General features: G+C 40.5%; 1 protein-coding gene across 3 annotated transcripts in view; it reads left to right on the forward strand.

Moving 5' to 3' along the window:
* Nucleotides 1-19,137, forward strand: part of SERPINF1 (serpin family F member 1) — a 94,237-nt gene that overhangs the window by 67,032 nt on the left and 8,068 nt on the right. Inside the window, exons 1-5 of one of the 3 annotated variants that reach the window (XM_056558699.1) lie at nucleotides 3,128-3,249; nucleotides 7,051-7,234; nucleotides 7,621-7,776; nucleotides 10,327-10,530; nucleotides 14,151-14,293. In XM_056558699.1, coding sequence (XP_056414674.1) covers nucleotides 7,189-7,234; nucleotides 7,621-7,776; nucleotides 10,327-10,530; nucleotides 14,151-14,293 — 549 coding nt within the window. In that variant the 5' untranslated portion in view covers nucleotides 3,128-3,249; nucleotides 7,051-7,188. Of the gene's footprint in view, nucleotides 1-3,127; nucleotides 3,250-7,050; nucleotides 7,235-7,620; nucleotides 7,777-10,326; nucleotides 10,531-14,150; nucleotides 14,294-19,137 lie in introns of those variants that run through there. The other 2 variants (XM_056558700.1, XM_056558698.1) reach the window with 2 other exon arrangements.

Below are 19,137 nucleotides of genomic sequence, written 5' to 3' on the forward strand. Positions count from 1 at the left end.
CGAGCGAAGCCGCGGGCAAAAGCTAGTTAATAATATGGATGCCATAGAGGGGATCCCCTTACTATACTAGCCAGTGTAAGAACAGTTTTTGATCTGAAAGATTTGGCTTGACAAAGAATTAAAGGGGTTGGCAAGCGAAAAGTAACTTATCCCCTATCCACAGGATAAGTGTCAGATCACGGGGGTTCCTCTGAGAGGAGCGCGTACTGGGGATGGCACGTGCTCTATTAATATCTATAGGAGTGCCAAAGAGACCTGAGTACAGCACTGGGGTCTTATTGGTGTTCCCATAGAGAATGAATGAAGCATGTGCTGTCCCCAGCACATGCTCCTCTCAGAGAGCCCAGCAGTCAGTGGTTTTAGGTTGTGTTCACACATCCAGATTTTTTATTGCAATTATTGAATACAAAGTCAAGGAAACATCATAAATGGAGGGCACGTATGAAGCAGAGACTTCTTTTCCGAATCAATCTCTGGCTTTGTATTCAATAATTGCAATCAAAAAACGAATGATGATGTAAATAAATAAACTTGTCCGGTAGATGCTAATGTGCTTTATGTAGGGGGCTGAAAAATCTTCCAAACCTTAAATATTTCAAGAAATCCCTGGATCAGTACCCTGTATCAAGAAGTCTAATAAAAAAAATAAAAAAAGTTTATTACTTCAAATGGTCATTGTTGTTTAAAAAACTTATCTCCTCTTGTATCTGAGGTATATCAAGGTTTTGTTTTCATTTCTCATCATCTGTAAAGCTCAAGGTAGCTGCACCTTGTGTGAATTTACTGCTGTATGTCTACAGTGCTGCAGTGTAATAACTTTTAGCTTCTTAGCAGCAGCAAGAGTATCAGCAGCTCAGTGCTTAGTGTAACCCTTTCATTGTTGTGATCTTGCTTCTGCTGGTTATTTCCTTCCTGCTCCATTACCACCTTGCAAACTCAATGTATAAGTAACCCCTTCTCCCTTAAAATGACATCTACAATAGTGTACTGTGCAAATCATCAGCCCAGCACAATACCAGCCTGTTTAGTACAGGACATCTTCTCGAGCACTATGTAATTAGATAGCATAGAGAAGTATAAGCTTTGATTAGCTAGCGAAGGGAAAGGAAGTCCATGTATGTGTACATCTGGCAAACAGCCCAGCTCTGGTCCTGTCCTCTGAAAAGGAGATAATGAGAAATAGCTGTACACCATGGAAGGGACTCTCAGGGGCTCAATATCAGCAATGAGGATGCTAAAATCCCCTTGCCACCACTTTGGAAGGGTTCATCTAACAAAACCAGGCAGTTCGGATATTTACACACACGGCAATACCACACATGTTTAGGTTTTATTTATTTTTATTATTATTTGAAAAATGGGAATAGGGGGTGATTTAAACTTTTATTAGGGAAGGGGTTAATGCATATTTATTTACTTTTTTAACTACCTTTTTTCACTTTTTTTTAGTCCCCATAGGGGACTATAACATGCAATCTTTACTGTAGATTGCATACACTGATCAATGCTTCTCTATAGGAGAGCATTGATCAGTGTTATCGGTGCTCCATTGCTTTAGCCTGACAAAGCTGAAAGCCAGGCTGGAGCACCTATCAGACGGCCGGTAGAAAGGTAAGACACCTCCCCCGTCCCCTCAGCTGATCAGGATGCCACAGTTTCGTCACGGCAGTCCTGATCAGCACACTGAGCTAGCCGAGAAAAGAATTAACCACTTTTAGACGTCGCAATCAACTTTGATCGCAACGTCTAAAGGGTTATTGCCGGACATCAGCCCGGTTTGCAATGTCTGGCATTAGCCATGGGTCCTGGTTGCTGATAGCAACCCGGGACCCACTAGGTATGATGCGCGCCCACCTGCTGAGTGTGCGTCATACAGCGGGAGCCCGCAGTGGACGTACATATACGTAAATTTGCGGGAAAGGGTTAAAAATTAAGGAAGCCATCTGAATGGTTGCTTTAAGCAACCGCTCCCTTGTTCCTTTCTGCAAGTTCTAAAATATCTCGCCTTCAGTCTTTTCGTTATATGTGTTCTCCATTTATAATCTATTCTTAGCTTTAGATTTAATAATTGCAATTAAAAACCTGAACATGTGAACATACCTCTAGAATTTAATGTGAAGACTCTACAGCGTTTAGTAGCGGTGAGTTCTATTATTTTACTGATGCGATAAAGAAAAATTCTTCACTATGTGAAACCTCTTCTTTCGATGCAGTGAATGCTTCTTGTTATGTTAACAAGCCTGAGTACAAAATGTCAAGAGTAACAACTATTGTACATGTCTCTCTATTTCCAAGAACTAATACAGATACAAGAGCACAAACATGTCTCCTAAGCTTTGGTGGGCGACAAAAGCTTTCAATAAAACAAACAAACAAAAAAACAACGAAATTCAGAACAGCCAAGAATGGTTAGCAAACATTAACTACCCACATCTTACAGACTGGTTTTATTTAACCCTGTTTGGGAAACAATGTAGGGACTACCGAAACCGAAAATGCATTGCCCCGCCCACTTTTTTTTCAATATATATTTTTTCTTGTAAAATTGTATTATCATTCGGTCTATATTCCGAATTTATATGTTAATTGTGTGGCTGAAAAGTGTGGACCAATATGTGTCTAATATGGACCGAAGATATTTTGTTTTTGAGCTGAAGACTTTTAACCTCTTCAGGACGCAGGGCGTATGGATACGCCCTGCATTCCGAGTCCTTAAGGACCGAGGGCGTATCCATACGCCCGTGGGAATTCCGGTCCCCACCGCTAGCCGGTTGGGGACCGGAGCCGGATGCCTGCTGAAATCGTTCAGCAGGCATCGCGGCATATCGCCCAGGGGGGTCATTATGCCCCCCCATGTCGTAAATGGCCGCAGATCGCTGGACGATTCAGCCCAGCGATCTGCGGCGATTCCGGGTCAATCGGGTCTCCAGTGACCCGGAATTACTGGCTGATTGGGGCCGTCTCTGACGGTCCCGAACAGCCATAGCCAGCAGGTGTGAGGTGGCACTGGTGCCATCTCACGATCGCCCTGATTCGTCGGACGGTTTACCGGCCGACCAATCAGGGCACCTGCTGCGGGTGTCACTCCCGCAACCCACTCCGCCCCTCTTCCGGAGGACGTGAGCGGGTGCGGGAAATTGACCCCGGCAGCTGGGGACCCTGATCCCCGGCCTCCCTGTTGGGATCGGGGCCCCAGGAGCGGCGGCGAGGGACTGACCTGTGTGCGGCGGTGTGGAGCAGCAGTTGGAGGTGATTGACAGCCTCCTGCTGTTGCTTAGCAACAGCTCCCAGCATGCAAAAAGGGCATGCTGGGAGCTGTAGTTATGCAACAGCAGGAGGCAGACCACCACAACTCCCAGCATTCCCTTATGGGCATGCTGGGACTTGTAGTTTTGCAACAGCTGGAGGCACATTTTTCTATGGAAAAGTGTACCTTCAGCTGTTGTATAACTACAACTCCCAGCTTGCACAAACAGCTAAAGTGCATGCTGGGAGTTGTAGTGGTGCATCTGCTGGTTGCATTACTAGAACTCCCAGCACTCCTGTCGGTGACTGCTGAGAGTTGTAGTTTTGCAACAGCTGAAGGCACACTGGTTGTGAAACACTGAGTTAGGTCACAAACTCAGTGATACATAACCAGTGTGCCTACAGCTGTTGCAAAACTAAAACTCTCAGCATGTACAGTCTGTCAGCGCATGCTGGGAGTTGTAGTTTTGCAACAGCTGGGGTATTTTCTGCTATTACCCTTTTTAAAAATGTAACATTTTTGGGAAAACAAGCATTTTAGGTAATTTTTTTTTTTTTTTACATTTGCAAAAGTCATGAAACACCTGTGGGGTATTAAGGCTCACTTTATCCCATGTTACATTTCCCGAGGGGTCTAGTTTCCAAAATGGTATGCCATGTGTTTTTTTTTTTTTTTGCTGTTTTGACATCCTAGAGGCTTCCTAAAGGTGACATGCCCCCCAAAAACCATTTCAGAAAAATGTTCTCTCCAAAATCCCCTTGTCGCTCCTTCCCTTCTGAGCCCTCTACTGCGCCCACCGAACACTTTACATAGACATGAGGTATGTGCTTACTCGAGAGAAATTGGGCTACAAATACAAGTAAAAATTTTCTCCTTTTACCACTTGCAAAAATTGGGTCTACAAAAACATGTGAGTGTAAAAAATGAAGATTTTGAATTTTCTCCTTCACTTTGCTGCTATTCCTGTGAAACACCTAAAGGGTTTTAAACACTTACTGAATGTCATTTTTAATACTTTGGGGCTGTAGTTTTTATAATGGGGTCATTTATGGGGTATTTCTAAGATGAAGACCCTTCAAATCCACTTCAAAACTGAACTGGTCCCTGAAAAATATCGAGTTTGAAAATTTTGTGAAAAATTGGAAAATTGCTGCTGAACTCTGAAGCCCTCTGGTGTCTTCCAAAAGTAAAAACTCATACATTTTATGATGCAAACATAAAGTAGACATATTGTATATGTGAACCAAAAAAATGTATTTGGAATATCCATTTTCCTTACAAGCAGAGAGCTTCAAAGTTTTTTCATAAAATTTTGGGATTTTTCACCAAGAAAGGATGCAAGTTACCAAACATTTTTACCACTATGTTAAAGTAGAATATGTCACGAAAAAACAATCTTGGAATCAGAATGATAACTAAAAGCATTCCAGAGTTAATGTTTAAAGTGACAGTGGTCAGATGTGCAAAAAACGGCCGAGTCCTTAAGGTGAAAAAGGGCTAAGTCCTTAAGGGGTTAAAAATGTATTTATTAGGATGCACCGAAAGGGAAATTTTGGTCGGAAACCGAAAATTTTGGCTTTGCTTGGCCGAAAACAGAAACCGAAAATGCATTGCCCCGCCCACTTTTTTTCAATATATATATATATATATATATATATATATATATTTATTTTTTTGTAAAATTGTATTATCAGAATTTTTTTAGTTACTGATGTACTTGAAGGGGATGCAGGGTGGCTGTAGGTACTGGCCGGGCTTGGCACCACAGCACTGCCACTCACCATACATTGACTCCAGGACACACTATAGTGGTACACACCTATCTGATTGGTTGCTATGGGCAACTACTCCATTTTTCCTCAGCATGTTCCGATGAATCTCCACCCTTATATTAAAAAAAAATAAAAAAAACAGTATGCTTAAAATGTTCTCTTCTGACCCCTATAACTTTCTTATTTTTCCATATACAGGGTTGCATAGGGGCTAATATTTTGCGCTGTGATCTGAATTTTTTTTTTTATCAGTACCATTTTTTTTTCATGGGACTTTTTGATCACTTTTTTTTCCTGCTACATTAAAGGAAAACTCACCCGTTCACCCTCAATATAACTCGATACACCGGGTTATAGTGCGGGTGAACAGGAGACCGATGCAAGGTCTCGGACTGCTATACTTACCTGCAGTCCGGAGCCCCGATCCCCCAAAGGTCCTACTCTTCCAGCGCTGATTTTCGCTTTGAGGCGGGCCTGCTGGCTGGATTTCAAATTCTTCACACATGTGAGCTGGTCATGTGAGCGCTTGTGCCTACGGACTGCAGATAGGTATAGCAGTCCGAGAGCCCGCATAGGTCTCCTGTTCACCCGCACTATAACCCAGTGTATTGGGTAATAGTGCGGGTGACTGTTTTCCTTTAAGTGAACAAAAATCAGCAATTCAGGATGTTGGAATTTTTGTACATTTATGCCATTGACCGTTCGAGTTAATTAACATTTATATTTTAATAGTACGGACATTTATGCACGCAGCGTTACCAAATATGTTTATTTTTGTTAACTTTATTTTATCAGAAAAAAAGGGGGGGGGGGAGTGATTTATTTTTATTTAGGGAGAGGGGCTTTTTGTTACATTTAACCACCTTTTTAGGGTGTCCATACAGTTGAACTGAATGCAATTAAGTGAGTAGAAACTAAAGGGTTCTGTAAGACCTTTAAGAGGACAAAGCAGGATGTAAAAAATGAAAGCGCATGAAAATGTAGCAGTATTATATTCAGGGGCACTGTGTGTGGCAGCATTATATTCAGGGGGACAGTGTGTGGCAGCATTATATTCAGGGGCACAGTGTATAGCACTGGTTTAGATGGAGGCACAGTGTGTGGCAGTATTATATTCAGAAGCACAGTGTGTGGCAGTATTATAGTCAGGAGCACAATGGGTGGCCAGTATATTATTTTCATGGGCCATGGTGTATGGCAGGATTATATTTAGAGGCCAAGGTGTGCAGCAGTATTATATTCAGGAAGCATGGTGTGTGGCATTATTATATTCAGTGGGAACAGTGTGTGAAAGTTTTATATTCAGTGGGCACAGTGTGTGGCAGTATTATATTCAGGGACACTGTGTGTGATCGTATTATATACAGGGACACCATGTGTGGCCGTATTATATTCAGGGGCACAGTGTGTGGTAGTATGATAGTCAGGGGCAGAGTATGTAGCAATGTTATATTTAGGGGGCATGGTGTGTGTCAATATTATTATTTTCACAGGCCATGGTATATGGCGGCACTATATTCAGAGGCCACCATGTGTGGCAGTATTTTTTTTTCAAGGGCCACGGTCATGGTAAGGCAGTTTTACATCCATGGTGTGTGGCAGTTTTATATTCAGGGAGCACAGTATCTAGCATTATATTCAGGTGGTACAATGTGTGGCAGTCTTTTATTCAGCGGGCACAGAGTGTGGTAGCATTACCTTTAGTATAGAGAATATAGAGAATGAGGATCTGCTGAAAAAGGGAGGAGCCAAAGATGTCTACGAGCAACAAAGTCTGTAGAAGCTAAATGTAGCTCTAAAAAATCATGGTGGTCTAGACGAGATGGAGAAGAAAAGGAACATTACTAACTAACTGTACTGTGATCACTTCAGAGACTATGTAGAGCTGGTATTTATTTATGTGGGTACTGTATGTGAGAAATAGTATTCTGTGAATAGTGTGTTTTGTTTAGTAACAGTACTTGGTAATATGTTGGCATGGTGTGGTGGTATTTTTCTTATTTATACCTTGTAATTGTATTTATTTTTTAGGTCCCCACTCCTGTAGTAGAAGAGGAAGAGGACCCTTTCTACAAGAGTCCACTCAATAAGCTTGCATCTTCTGCATCAAACTTTGCCTATGACCTTTACCGGGCTCAAGCCACTAAGTATCCAAACACTAACATCTTTATGTCACCATTGACTATTGCAACAGTCCTTTCCAGCATTTCCTTGGGTGAGTTCCAAGCAAAAACATTTGTATTGTATAAGACTGGCATATGAATGGTATTTTTAGGGGAATTTCAAGTTATGTGAAAAATACTATTCAGGATAAGCAATAAAACCAGGACACTGGCACTAGGGGAACATAGGCTTGGTAATGTACGAATTGGTATCACCAACCTTTTCTAGACCCACATATGACAAAACAATAGTTATATAACTTTAATGTAGTGAAAATTTATCAGCGGTTTGAGAGCATTGTGGAAACTTTTTTAAAATCAGTTTTCTGGAGAAAACATTGATAAATGATTTCCTATGTCTAAGAACAATACAAAAAAAAAATAAGGATTTGATTCCTGCTGTTGGTTCATTTTTTAATTACGTTTTTCTTGTTTTCAGGTGGTGGACAGCGGACTGAATCGCTAATACATCGTTCCCTGTACTATGACCTGCTTAGTGATCCAGAGCTTCATGCCACTTATAAAGAGTTACTTGCAAGCATATCTTCAAACCCAAAAGGGCTGAAAAGCACATCCCGAGTGATACTTGAGAGAAGTAAGCTGTGCTGGTAGATGTACTGTGTAAATGTTCAGCCGTTAGTTGCATGGTGTAAACAGTAGAACAATGGCTAACATTAAACTATAATATTATCCCTTACAAGGCAATATAAATGTGACACTGTTATATTAAAAATGCAGATGTATTACCATTTAAAAGTAAAAGGCTAACAACTACCTCATTTACATTTACGTCATAAAGTATTTTCCAACTATGAAGTGAGCTCAGGAGCTGCGCTCGCTTCATAGACAGCAGGCCATGAACCTCCGGGACCTGGCGGACATCAGCGATCATGTGGATGCCTGCTTATAATCCTTCAGATGCCGTGATTAATGCCGATCACGGCATCGGAAGCAGGAGGTCTCCTTATTTGCTTCTTGCAGCTCTGGGTATCTTCTTGTGTCATCTGCTTGATGAGGAAGACTATGCAAGTAGATCATATTATTGATAAGTGCTATGCCAGTGCATAGCACTGGACGGTAATAGCAATCCAAAGATTGCTAAAAATAGTGCCCTACATTAAAACATTTAAAATAGTATTAGCCCTTATATAAATTAACCCATTGTATAATAAAATTTGAAATCTCATCCTTTTGCCATTTTTCAAAAGTGTAAACAAAAAAAAAACATATTTGTTCAAATATAACATTAACAAAACCGTGCGGTGAGTGGCGTGAACTGCATTTTTTTAAAATTACATTGCTGAAACAATGGAATAAAAAACAATCAAAAAGTTTGTTCAATACAAAAATGGTACCCAAATATGAGCGATCACACATCCCAGTATATTGGGAAAATAAAAAAGTTATAGGGGTCAGAACATGGCAATTTAAAAAAAATAAAAAATTCTAGAAGGTTTAAACATTTGTTAAAAGTAGTAAAACATGACGGAAAACTATACAGATTGGATATTGTTGTAACTGTACCACCCTAAAGAAACAAGATAACATGTCCGTTTGACCACGCAGTAAATGGCGTATGAAGCCCTTCCAAATATTTTTTTCTAATTTAACCTCACAAAGCATATGTTATGTAATTACAATGTGCAATTGGTCCTGCAAAAATTTTGCCCTCCTATAAGTGAGTAGAGGAAAAAATAAAAGATTTATTTATGGCTATTAACCCCTTAAGGACTCAGCCCATTTTGGCCTTAAGGACTCAGACAATTTAATTTTTACGTTTTCATTTTTTCCTCCTCACCTTCTAAAAATCATAACTCTTTTATATTTTCATCCACAGACTAGTATGAGGGCTTGTTTTTTGCGCGACCAGTTGTCCTTTGTAATGACATAACTCATTATATCATAAAATGTATGGCGCAACCAAAAAACACTATTTTTGTGGGGAAATTAAAAAGAAAAACGCAATTTTGCTAATTTTGGAAGGTTTCGTTTTCACGCCGTACAATTTACGGTAAAAATGATGTGTGTTCTTTATTCTGAGGGTCAATACGATTAAAATGATACCGATTATTACATACTTTTATATTATTGTTGTGCTTAAAAAAAATCACAAACTTTTTAACCAAATTAGTACGTTTATAATCCCTTTATTTTGATGACCTGTAACTTTTTTATTTTTCCGTATAAGCGGCGGTGTGAGGGCTCATTTTTAATATATTTTTTATAATTTTTTAAAAATAAAATGTATTAAAAGAGTTGCAATTTTGGACTTTTTTTTTACGTTCACGCCGTTCACCGTACGGGATCATTAACATTTTATTTTAATATTTCGGACATTTACGCACGCGGCGATACCAAATATGTCTATAAAATTTTTTACGCTTTTTGGGGGTAAAATAGGAAAAAACAGACGTTTTACTTTTTTATTGGGGGAGGGGATTTTTCACTTTTTTTTTACATTTACATTTTTTTTACACTTGAATAGTCCCCATAGGGGACTATTCATAGCAATACCATGATTGCTAATACTGATCTGTTCTATGTATAGGACATAGAACAGATCAGTGTTATCGGCTATCTTCTGTTCTGGTCTGCTCGATCTCAGACCAGAGCAGAAGACGCCGGGAGCCGGAAGCAGGAAGGTGAGGGGACCTCTGTGCGGCGTTCTGAATGATCAAATCCCCGCAGCAGCGCTGCGGGCGATCCGATCGTTCATTTAAATCGCGCACTGCCGCAGATGCCGGGATCTGTATTGATCCCGGCACCTGAGGGGTTAATGGCGGATGCCCGCGAGATCGCGGGCGTCGGCCATTGCCGGCGGGTCCCTGGCTGCCATCAGCCGCGCATGACACGGGCATCGCTCCAATGCCCGCGGTTATGCACAGGACGTAAATGTACGTCCTGGTGCGTTAAATACCACCGCACCAGGACGTACATTTACGTCCTGCGTCCTTAAGGGGTTAAAAAGCTAGAAGGAAAAGGTGAAAGAGCAAAAATATAAATTTGCCTGGTTCTTAAGGGGTTAATCTTTTAAGGATGATAATTATTTGTTCTAATCCGCTGATATTCATTGGCAATATGTAAATATATATATATATATATATATATATATATATATATATATAAACTCTATTTTGGTTTTCAGAGCTTAGATTGCGTATGGATTTTGTGACTCAATTGGAAAAGTACTACGGGAATAAGCCCAGAGTTTTGTCAGGAAATACTCGTCTTGATTTGTCAGAGGCCAATGATTTTGTGCAAAAGAGAACCGACGGCAAAGTAGTGAAGTTCTTCAAGGAAGTGCCTTCAGGCATCAGTGTCCTCCTGCTTGGGGCTGCATATTTTAAAGGTAAATGTGAAGAAAAGCCCTAACCAAGTACAGAATTGTAGAAGCAAAACAGTATTGTCAGAATGTTTGGTAAATGCATATGAGAGATGTTTTCCATCACAAAAGCATGGGACTGTGTCTTTATGTTCCTTTTTATCCGATTCGTAAAACGGTAGACTGTTTAAAATACTTGAAGGGAATTTTCTCACTAGGTTTATGCAGTCCCGTCTGAGGGCAGCATAACCTAATCACACAGTATTGGCAGAGGCTGTCAGATGTAACATTTTACCTTTAACAAAAAATTGAGTATTTAAATGGGTATTCATTTTTTTTTTTGTGGGCTTAGACCGGTGCTAAAAACAACAAAAAACACTATATTCATCTTCCTTACTCCTCACAGAGCCCCGATTTTGCTATGCAGCGCTTTAGAGTTTGAGTCAGGGGATTGCCACCTCAGTCGCTGATTCGTTGAGCAGGCAACTTCAAGTGCCAACCCCAAACCCAGAATTGCTGCAAAGCGGGACCAGAGCTCGAGAGAGGAAGTCAAATATACTTATAATATACTTATACATTTTTTTTAGTACCTGTCTAAGGACCAATTTTAAAATTGAATCCACCTTTAAGCATAATACATTCTGCTTCCTCCAGGAACGTAAACAAAGGGGCTACAGGGTTAAAACTTCCCTCTGCAGAACACTTATTTCTGCCAGAAATTGCCATTAGATAAAAGTATATGTATTTAGTTCCCAACGATTTCAGTGGGAGCTTTATAAATCTATATGCAGTAAGTTCAGTTAAGTGCCAGTCTTAGCAGCCATAATTTTATTTTTAAATAGGATTGAAAAAAATGTAAGTGTACCTGTCACAAAAATGCTTCTGTGTTAATCACTAGGTCATGCAGATGCTTTACATGTTTTTTATGTGTCCAGCTTTTGTATTTGGCCCACAAATCCATATATTCTGCTGCTCACTCATGATGACATCCACTGCTCAGGAAGAGGCATGTAAAAGGCTTGCTGCAGTCTGATAGGTCAGGAGTGAGCACAGAGGAGTGCTAATCTTCCCATTACTTCCTGGACTTTGCCCCAGCATGTGCTTTGGCTGGGACAAAGATGCTGCAATCAGAGAAGATTATGTTCTGATGGTATGGGGACCTCTAATGGTGTTTTTCATAAGCCATGCTTTCTATAAAAGGGAGATACATTTTTATGGAGTATATTAGAAAGGGTAATATTTTTTCCAACATATAGGTTTTTCATTCTGACTGTCACGTATGGGCCGGGAAGGAGTGCAGCCCTGATCTCACCCATTCCCTTTGACCCTGCCTACTTGCCTATCTGCCCTAAACAGCAGACCGACAACCATGGTGATGGTCCCTTCCTAAGTAAGTGATGGAAGTCACCGTCAACAAAATAAAAACAGACACAGGTCGGGATACAGCCAGGAAGCACTCAAACTAACAGAAATAATACTAACAAACACACACGCAAAAACAGGAGAAAGGTCAGAATGCCAAGCCAAGAAGTCAAAAATACCATATTATCAAGGTTAGAGATACAAATGCTAGCTACTGGAGAAACTCTTTCGCAGGCCAGGTCTGAAAACACATAGCAGATTTAAATAGGCAGCTACACAGGTAAACTAAACAAGGTCAGCTGACCAGCCCAGAGCTAGGCGCAGCAACAGCAACCAGATAAACAAAAGACTCTCAGAACCAATTAACCCTACGGGTTCTGACACTGACAGTGCCCATTAAAAAAAAATGTTTTATAAAATGAATGAAAGAAAAGAGAAGTAATAGGATGTACTGTTGTTATATCTTTCTAGAAAGGGTATACAGAAGATGGGATTAGAAACACTGTTGGGCAGTTTGGAATTCAGTAACAGGGGTCAGAGTGATACAGTTGCAGTACCAGGATAGGTACACTTGATTGGTGACAGTTTTCAAGGTGAATCAGGTATGCGGTCCAATAATAGAGGGTTCAGGATAGTCAGGGAAGCAAAACACCGGAGTCATATGTGTCCAGTCAATTCAGGAGTCAGCCTTCTATAGCAAGGTAAAAATAAGACTGGCAAAGGGCACTAAAGCCAATGTGTAGTTATTTCCAAGTGTAGCAGAACTTTAATAAACTTTTGATATTTCAGAGAATCAGGGCTGATGGTCCCTCTAGAATAAATCGCAGCCACTTAGGGTACACAGTTTCCTAGAGCGCAGCCAGAGCTGGATTAAGATGGGAGCTGATGGAGCTGCAGCTTCAGGCCTCTACCAGAGTCAGATTCAACTGATCAAAAACACAGCACCTTTCCCCCAACACAAACACACCCGGAGCCTTAGGGCGATCGTCACTTGTACTGCTATGGCCTATGAGACAGCAGGAGCGCACCAATGATATCTGAAGTTTGACGCAGTTGGCATAATTGCACCTTCTGTGCGGGACCTCTGATGTCATCAGCGTGTAACTGCTGTCTCGTAGGCCACAGGCATAAACTGGTCTTGCCTGGGGTACAAAATAGTCTAGCACCGACTCTGCATAGAATCAGATTTTTAATTGGCAGAAGTCCAGATGCTGAGGCCCCCCAATTTCTAAAATGTTTCTCCTTGCTTGAACATAAGCTTTATAAAAAGTTTATGAACCTGTTTTCAGTAAGAAGGGAGAGACAGTACTGAGCTATTCTCCCCATTTCAGAAATAGATGGGGGTCTCAGCACCCAGACACCACCAATCAAAACCTATGACATATTTTATGTCATGTTAAAAGTTATTTTAGAAAATAATTATACTGTAAAGATTCTGCCTTTAATTCAGACTGGCCAAATGGGTGCAGTCATAGCATGTACTACTTGACAAAAATGCCACAAGATTCATTACAGTACACAGAGAGAAATACAGTCTCGGCACTGCACGGTGGCCGGACTATGTCTGGGAGCCTGTTGAGGTGATGCGCTGATGTAGGTGAGTGTGGTTGGCATCTCGGGGGTGCACTTACTTAGACAAATAGCAGTGATACAATGGAGAAGAGAGATGTAGTAAAGCAATCACCCGGTATATATGCAAGAAGGTACTTTTATTCAGTGTTCATCAGGGAAAGCACAAAGCAGGGTGTGGAGGAAGAAACCGGAGTTCCGGAGAGCTCTTGGGTGACAGTCCCGTTTCGAGGGTATTCCCACTTGGTCACGCTCATTACAGGGATGGTAGGAGGGGATAAGAGATGGTACTGTGTTACAACAGGTATATATGTTTAAGGAGAAAAATGGTCAAACACTTGCTATAATTGTATTTACCAGTCCATATTCTGGATCCAACACCCAATCTCTCCTATGGTTTAATATTAAGATATTTGGTTCTGAAGGTTTAATGCAGTTTTTCAACTGGAATATGGACTATGAAACTTGGTATAATACAGAAAAATAGGGTCTACCTGTTACCTAGAGTGATCAGAATTGGTGATTTAAAAGAAATGACAAACATGGTACTTTTTACTGAACTTTGCTTGGTTTGTCACGATATTGGTATTTAAGTGTCATGGTTTTCAACTTACATGTGATATAAATGTCTTTTTCATCGCTATGTCAAGATTCTATTTGCTGTTGTATTCTGCCTGTGTTAGCATAGCAGTAACATATTTTGATATTTATGACAGGTCAGTGGGTTCACAAATTTAACCCCCGTGAAACTGCCCTTCGTGATTTCCACACAGATGAGCAGACATCTGTTTCGGTTCCAATGATGTCAGCCAGAAATGTCCCTGTGAGATATGGCCTAGACTCCGATTTTAATTGCAAGGTGAGAAAAGAACCTTCTCTATTTTTTAGAAATTCATCAGGGAGTAATGCACCAAGTCCTATTGCTGCTTCAGCTCCTTTCCTCCTTAAATCATGTTGTTAGCTTCCAATTAATGAGTACACCAGACCAGACACTTGTCTTCTGTCCTTCATCTCCCTCTAGTATCTCGTGATGATGACTGGCTGCATAAAATGAGGAGACAAGCTGACAAACAACTGCTGCACACACACTAAACCAGAGCGGAGCCCATATGATACTTCTGATTTCAGAAGGATTGTTGCTTCATTCTTTATCAATATAACATTAAACTCACCAAAAGTTACAGTCATTTATATAATTATGGTATGTTCACCCAGCCGAAATTCTGCAGGCCCAGGACAACATACCGGTGCTAGGACAATTCCTGAAATGCACTGTCTTCATAGATGGTGGTATATCAGAAAAAGGGTTCTGTTGATGCAAAAATATGAACCAAAGGGACCCGAAGAGAATGTTAAAAATCATTCTGATAAACAGGTGATGCAGTCACAGCCTCAAATTGAAGCTGAATACAAAACTGGTTTCCATATAATAGAGGGGGTAAAAAAAAATGCTTTCAACAAAACTTTGGTGCAACTTACACAAAAAAAAAATAAAATGCTACATTTTCAATATGTCCTAGATGCTTTTTACCTTGCTTGATAAAAGGGCAGGACGTACAATAGAGTGGACATAGTGAAAAGGGGCAGGGCTTAAGTGTGGCAATTTCTGGCACACTTTTTGATAAACAACCAACATATGGCAAACATTAGTAGACTGTCTAAGAATTAGACAGTTTTTTCCTCTTAGCATGGATGGGCTATAACAGAAGACGACAAGTGTCATTGCTATTGGAAAACACACAAAATTCCAGTGGGTGAAAAAGTGCAAAAATTGTATCAATTATCGGTGGAAAACACTGCCTGGTTAGATAAATCACATTTCTGTTGCAAGGCAGAATTTGGCTAAAACAGCATGAATTGATGAAGCCTTTCTGTCAGGTGCGAACAGTTCAGGCTGCTGAAGGTGGAACAGTGGATTTCTTGGCACACCCTGTGTCCCTGATCACTGTGGATGGTCTTTTGGACCCTGGAGCTCATCTAAGCATTGTGGTTGACCAAGTTTATCCCTTTTTTGGTAGCTCTTTACCCTATGGCAGAATTACAGCAGGATAATCCATGCCAAAAACGATATAAAAAGCCAATGCCAAAAATGACACTCTTCTGGTTTCTGACAAATTTAGACAATATCTCTAGTGCTCTCCTGGCACACACAATAAATGGATTATACGGCTTTGTTCATATTAGTGCCATGGTTTTTGTTCATAACAGATCTATGAGAGATATGGCAGGCCACTGACACTGATGTAGGGGAATCACTTACTTATCATGAAACCTTTGGTTGATGTACACCAACACAAGTGACCATACAAAGCTCATACGAGGATCCTGTCATAGTGCTAGGTAGAATACATAAGTAGAATAACTCTTTTCATGTGAAGTGAATTCACTGCTATGCATTAGCTGAACAGCAGCTCTCCATAGTAATAGTAATAGAGAGATGTGTGGAGGAATGTGAGCAGCACACGCTTTAGGGTAGCTTTTCTACATGCATAAATCTACATCTGGGAAGTAATGGGCATGAGAGCTTAAGTGAAAAGCCTTTCTTTAGGAAACCATATTTTATGATTTTCAGTCATTGTCAATAGCTTTATACTTTCCTCCTATAAACAATGCTCAGTACCTTACACAAATGTATCCTACCTATGACTGTTAGAACATTTTAAAGCTTTAACTAAGCTAAAAAAGAAGCCGCTAACCATCCATCACCATGTGCTTTGTTCCATTACATAAACATCTCGTAAACTAAATAAGTGCTGGATGTAGTTTCTGCAGCAGTGATGTTCTAGTAATGATGCTGTAATTGTGGGTTGTCCCGGAATGGACTTTTTCATGACAATGCAATGTGCTTCACTGAGTACACCAGTTAGGCCTAATGTCATATAAATCATATAAAAAGTCATATAAATTGACATTTGTTATTTCCAACCATTTTAAAGGGGTACTACCGTGCTTACAACTTATCCCCTACCTAAAGGATAGGGGATAAGTTGCCTGATCGCGCGGGGTCCTGCCGCTGGGGACCCCCGCGATCTCGCACGCAGCACCCCGCTCTCATCAGGCCCTGGAGCGAACATCCGCTCCGGGTCTGATGATGGGGCCGGTGATCGTGATGTCACAGCTCTGCCTCGTGTGACATCACGCTCCACCCCTCAATGCAAGTCTATGGCAGGGGCGAGACAGCTGTCTCACCCCCTGCCATAGACTTACATTGAGGAGGCGGAGTGTGACGTCACATGGGGGCAGAGCCGTGACGTGACGATACTCCGGCCCCGAGATCGGCAGTCATCAGACCCAGAGCGATGTTCGCTCCGGGGCCTGACGAGAGCGGAGTGCTGCGTGCGAGATCGCGGGGGTCCCCAGCAGATAAGTTGTCAGCACGGTAGTACCCCTTTAAATAAAATCTGTGCAATTCCTTAAAAGCCGACATCTCATATAATTTTTTTTATGGCAATGTCTGCCATTTTATGTAGCCTAAACAGCAAAGGACTGCAGATGACAATGTCACATTTACTTCCACATAGTACATACAGTATCAGTTATTATTTAAAGCCCTTAGGTTTTTTCACTTTTGCACTTTCATTTTTTCCACCTCACCTTCTAAAAATCCTAATGCTTTGAATGTTCCACCTACAGACCTATATAAGGGCTTGTTTTTTGCGCCACCAAGTTTGTAAGTACTTTCTATAGGTTTTATTTTGTTTTACTTCTTTTAAAAAATTATAACTTTTTGGACAAAAATTAGCATGCTGATAAATGTCCTCTTCTGACCCCTATAACTTTTTATTTTTCCAGATCCGGGCATGTGTGATGGCTCATTTTTTTCACCATGATCTGTACTATTTATCAGTACTATTTTAGTTTTAATGGGACTTTTTGATCGCTTTCTATTTATTTTTTTAGGGTATCCAAAGTAAATGAAAATACACAATTCTGGACTTTGTTTTTTATTTTATTTACGTATACGCCATTGATCGTGAGGTTTAATTAACGTTATATTTTTATAGTTCAGACATTTACGCACGTGGCGATTCCACATATATTTATGTTTTTTTATTTCTTTATATAGGAAAAGGGGGGTGATTTAAACTTTTATTAGGGAAGGTGTTAAATCACATTTATTAACTATTTTTTACACAGTTTTTTTAGTTCCCATAGGGAGCTATAACATGCAATGCTTAGATTGCATACACTATTCAATGCTATGCCTTAGCATAGCATTGATCAGTGTCATCTGTGCTCAATTGCTCCAGCCTGCCATGGCTGACTGGAGCCTTGGAGAACCGATTGGACAGCAAGGAGGTGGGTAAGGGCCCTCCCGCCATCCTCTCAGCAGATTGGAACATCGTGATTTCCCCACATTTATCCCGATCAGCTTAGCTGAGCTACCGACAGTGTATTTTTGGCATATTAGATGCCACAATCAACTTTGATCTCAGCGTCTAAAGGATTAGTGCTGGACATCAGCCTGATCGCCAATGTCCGGCATTAGCCACGGGTCCTGGCTCAGCTCCTGAGCTTGCATCATAGACCTGCCACATGGCCGCGCCGTATATATACAATGCTGATCGTAAAGGGGTTAAAGGCCGAGTTCCACAGTTATGTGGCAGGTACAGGTGAAGGACATGATTTTTATGTGCTTTTGTTGTACTTGCCATAAAACTGCATGTGATATTGCCACATAATTCTTACCTATTCCACACTACCATGAAGGTGATATGTGAGACCAGCCTAATAGTTTCTTTTTTTTAAGGGAATTTCAAAAAGTTTTGTGAAGGATCTTACAGCCTTAATTCAGAAGCCCCCTTTTTTATGTATGTTAATCAAACAGTTTGGGGATCCACATGTAGTGCACCCACTGAGATTCTTTAAATTAATTTATTGTAGGCAATGTATAGTATAGAGTTTTCCGAATTGGAAATTTAACCCCTTCCCACCCTGTGAAAAATGTCATTGGCAGCAATACGTTAATGCAACATGATGTACATTTATGCATTTATTTATGAGGTGTTAACGGGTATGAAGCGACCGCAAGAGCTGAGCTTCTTTCATAGAAAGTGACAGCTGATGTCGGCTATTAGCCCTTTAGATACTGTGATCAATGGCCCTTATGGCATCTTAAGTTAAAAATGACAGGTGTCAGAGATTTGGGGGATCTTACTAGACCCCTGCAGTGTGATTGTGGGGGGCCAATGACTTTAAATGGTCATAGACTTGTTCAGTGTTAGTTCTAATACTTTTTTTTTTAAATAATGTAAACATAAATAAACATAGTTGGTATCAATGTGTGCCAATTTTACTGTAAAATGGCGCCACAAAAAACAAGCTATCATATAGCCCTGGAAAACACATAGGGGTTATAAAAACGTCCATAGTCCAACCTTTAGATTTATGATGCTCTGCTTTTCTATCTGCTGCTTTTCTCCTCCTCCTACATTTGTTTCACAGCATCTGTGCTATAAAGGAAAGAAATGCTGGGCAGTTGAGGAGATTGGCCTCCCCATGAGGGCACATGCTGTTCATTTGTATATAAGAAAAAATACACATGATTAGTTACCTTTAAACTTTGTAAACAATAAACGGACCCTCTTCTTCTCTTTGTATACCTATAACCATGTGTCTTATGTGAAAAAAAGCTGTAGTATTAGGCCTGTAACATGTTAAACTGGTATGGGCTCATGCACGATAGTATTGTAGCTCATATTT

This window comes from Hyla sarda, chromosome 2, assembly GCF_029499605.1.
Source record: "Hyla sarda isolate aHylSar1 chromosome 2, aHylSar1.hap1, whole genome shotgun sequence".
Lineage (NCBI taxonomy): Eukaryota > Metazoa > Chordata > Amphibia > Anura > Hylidae > Hyla > Hyla sarda.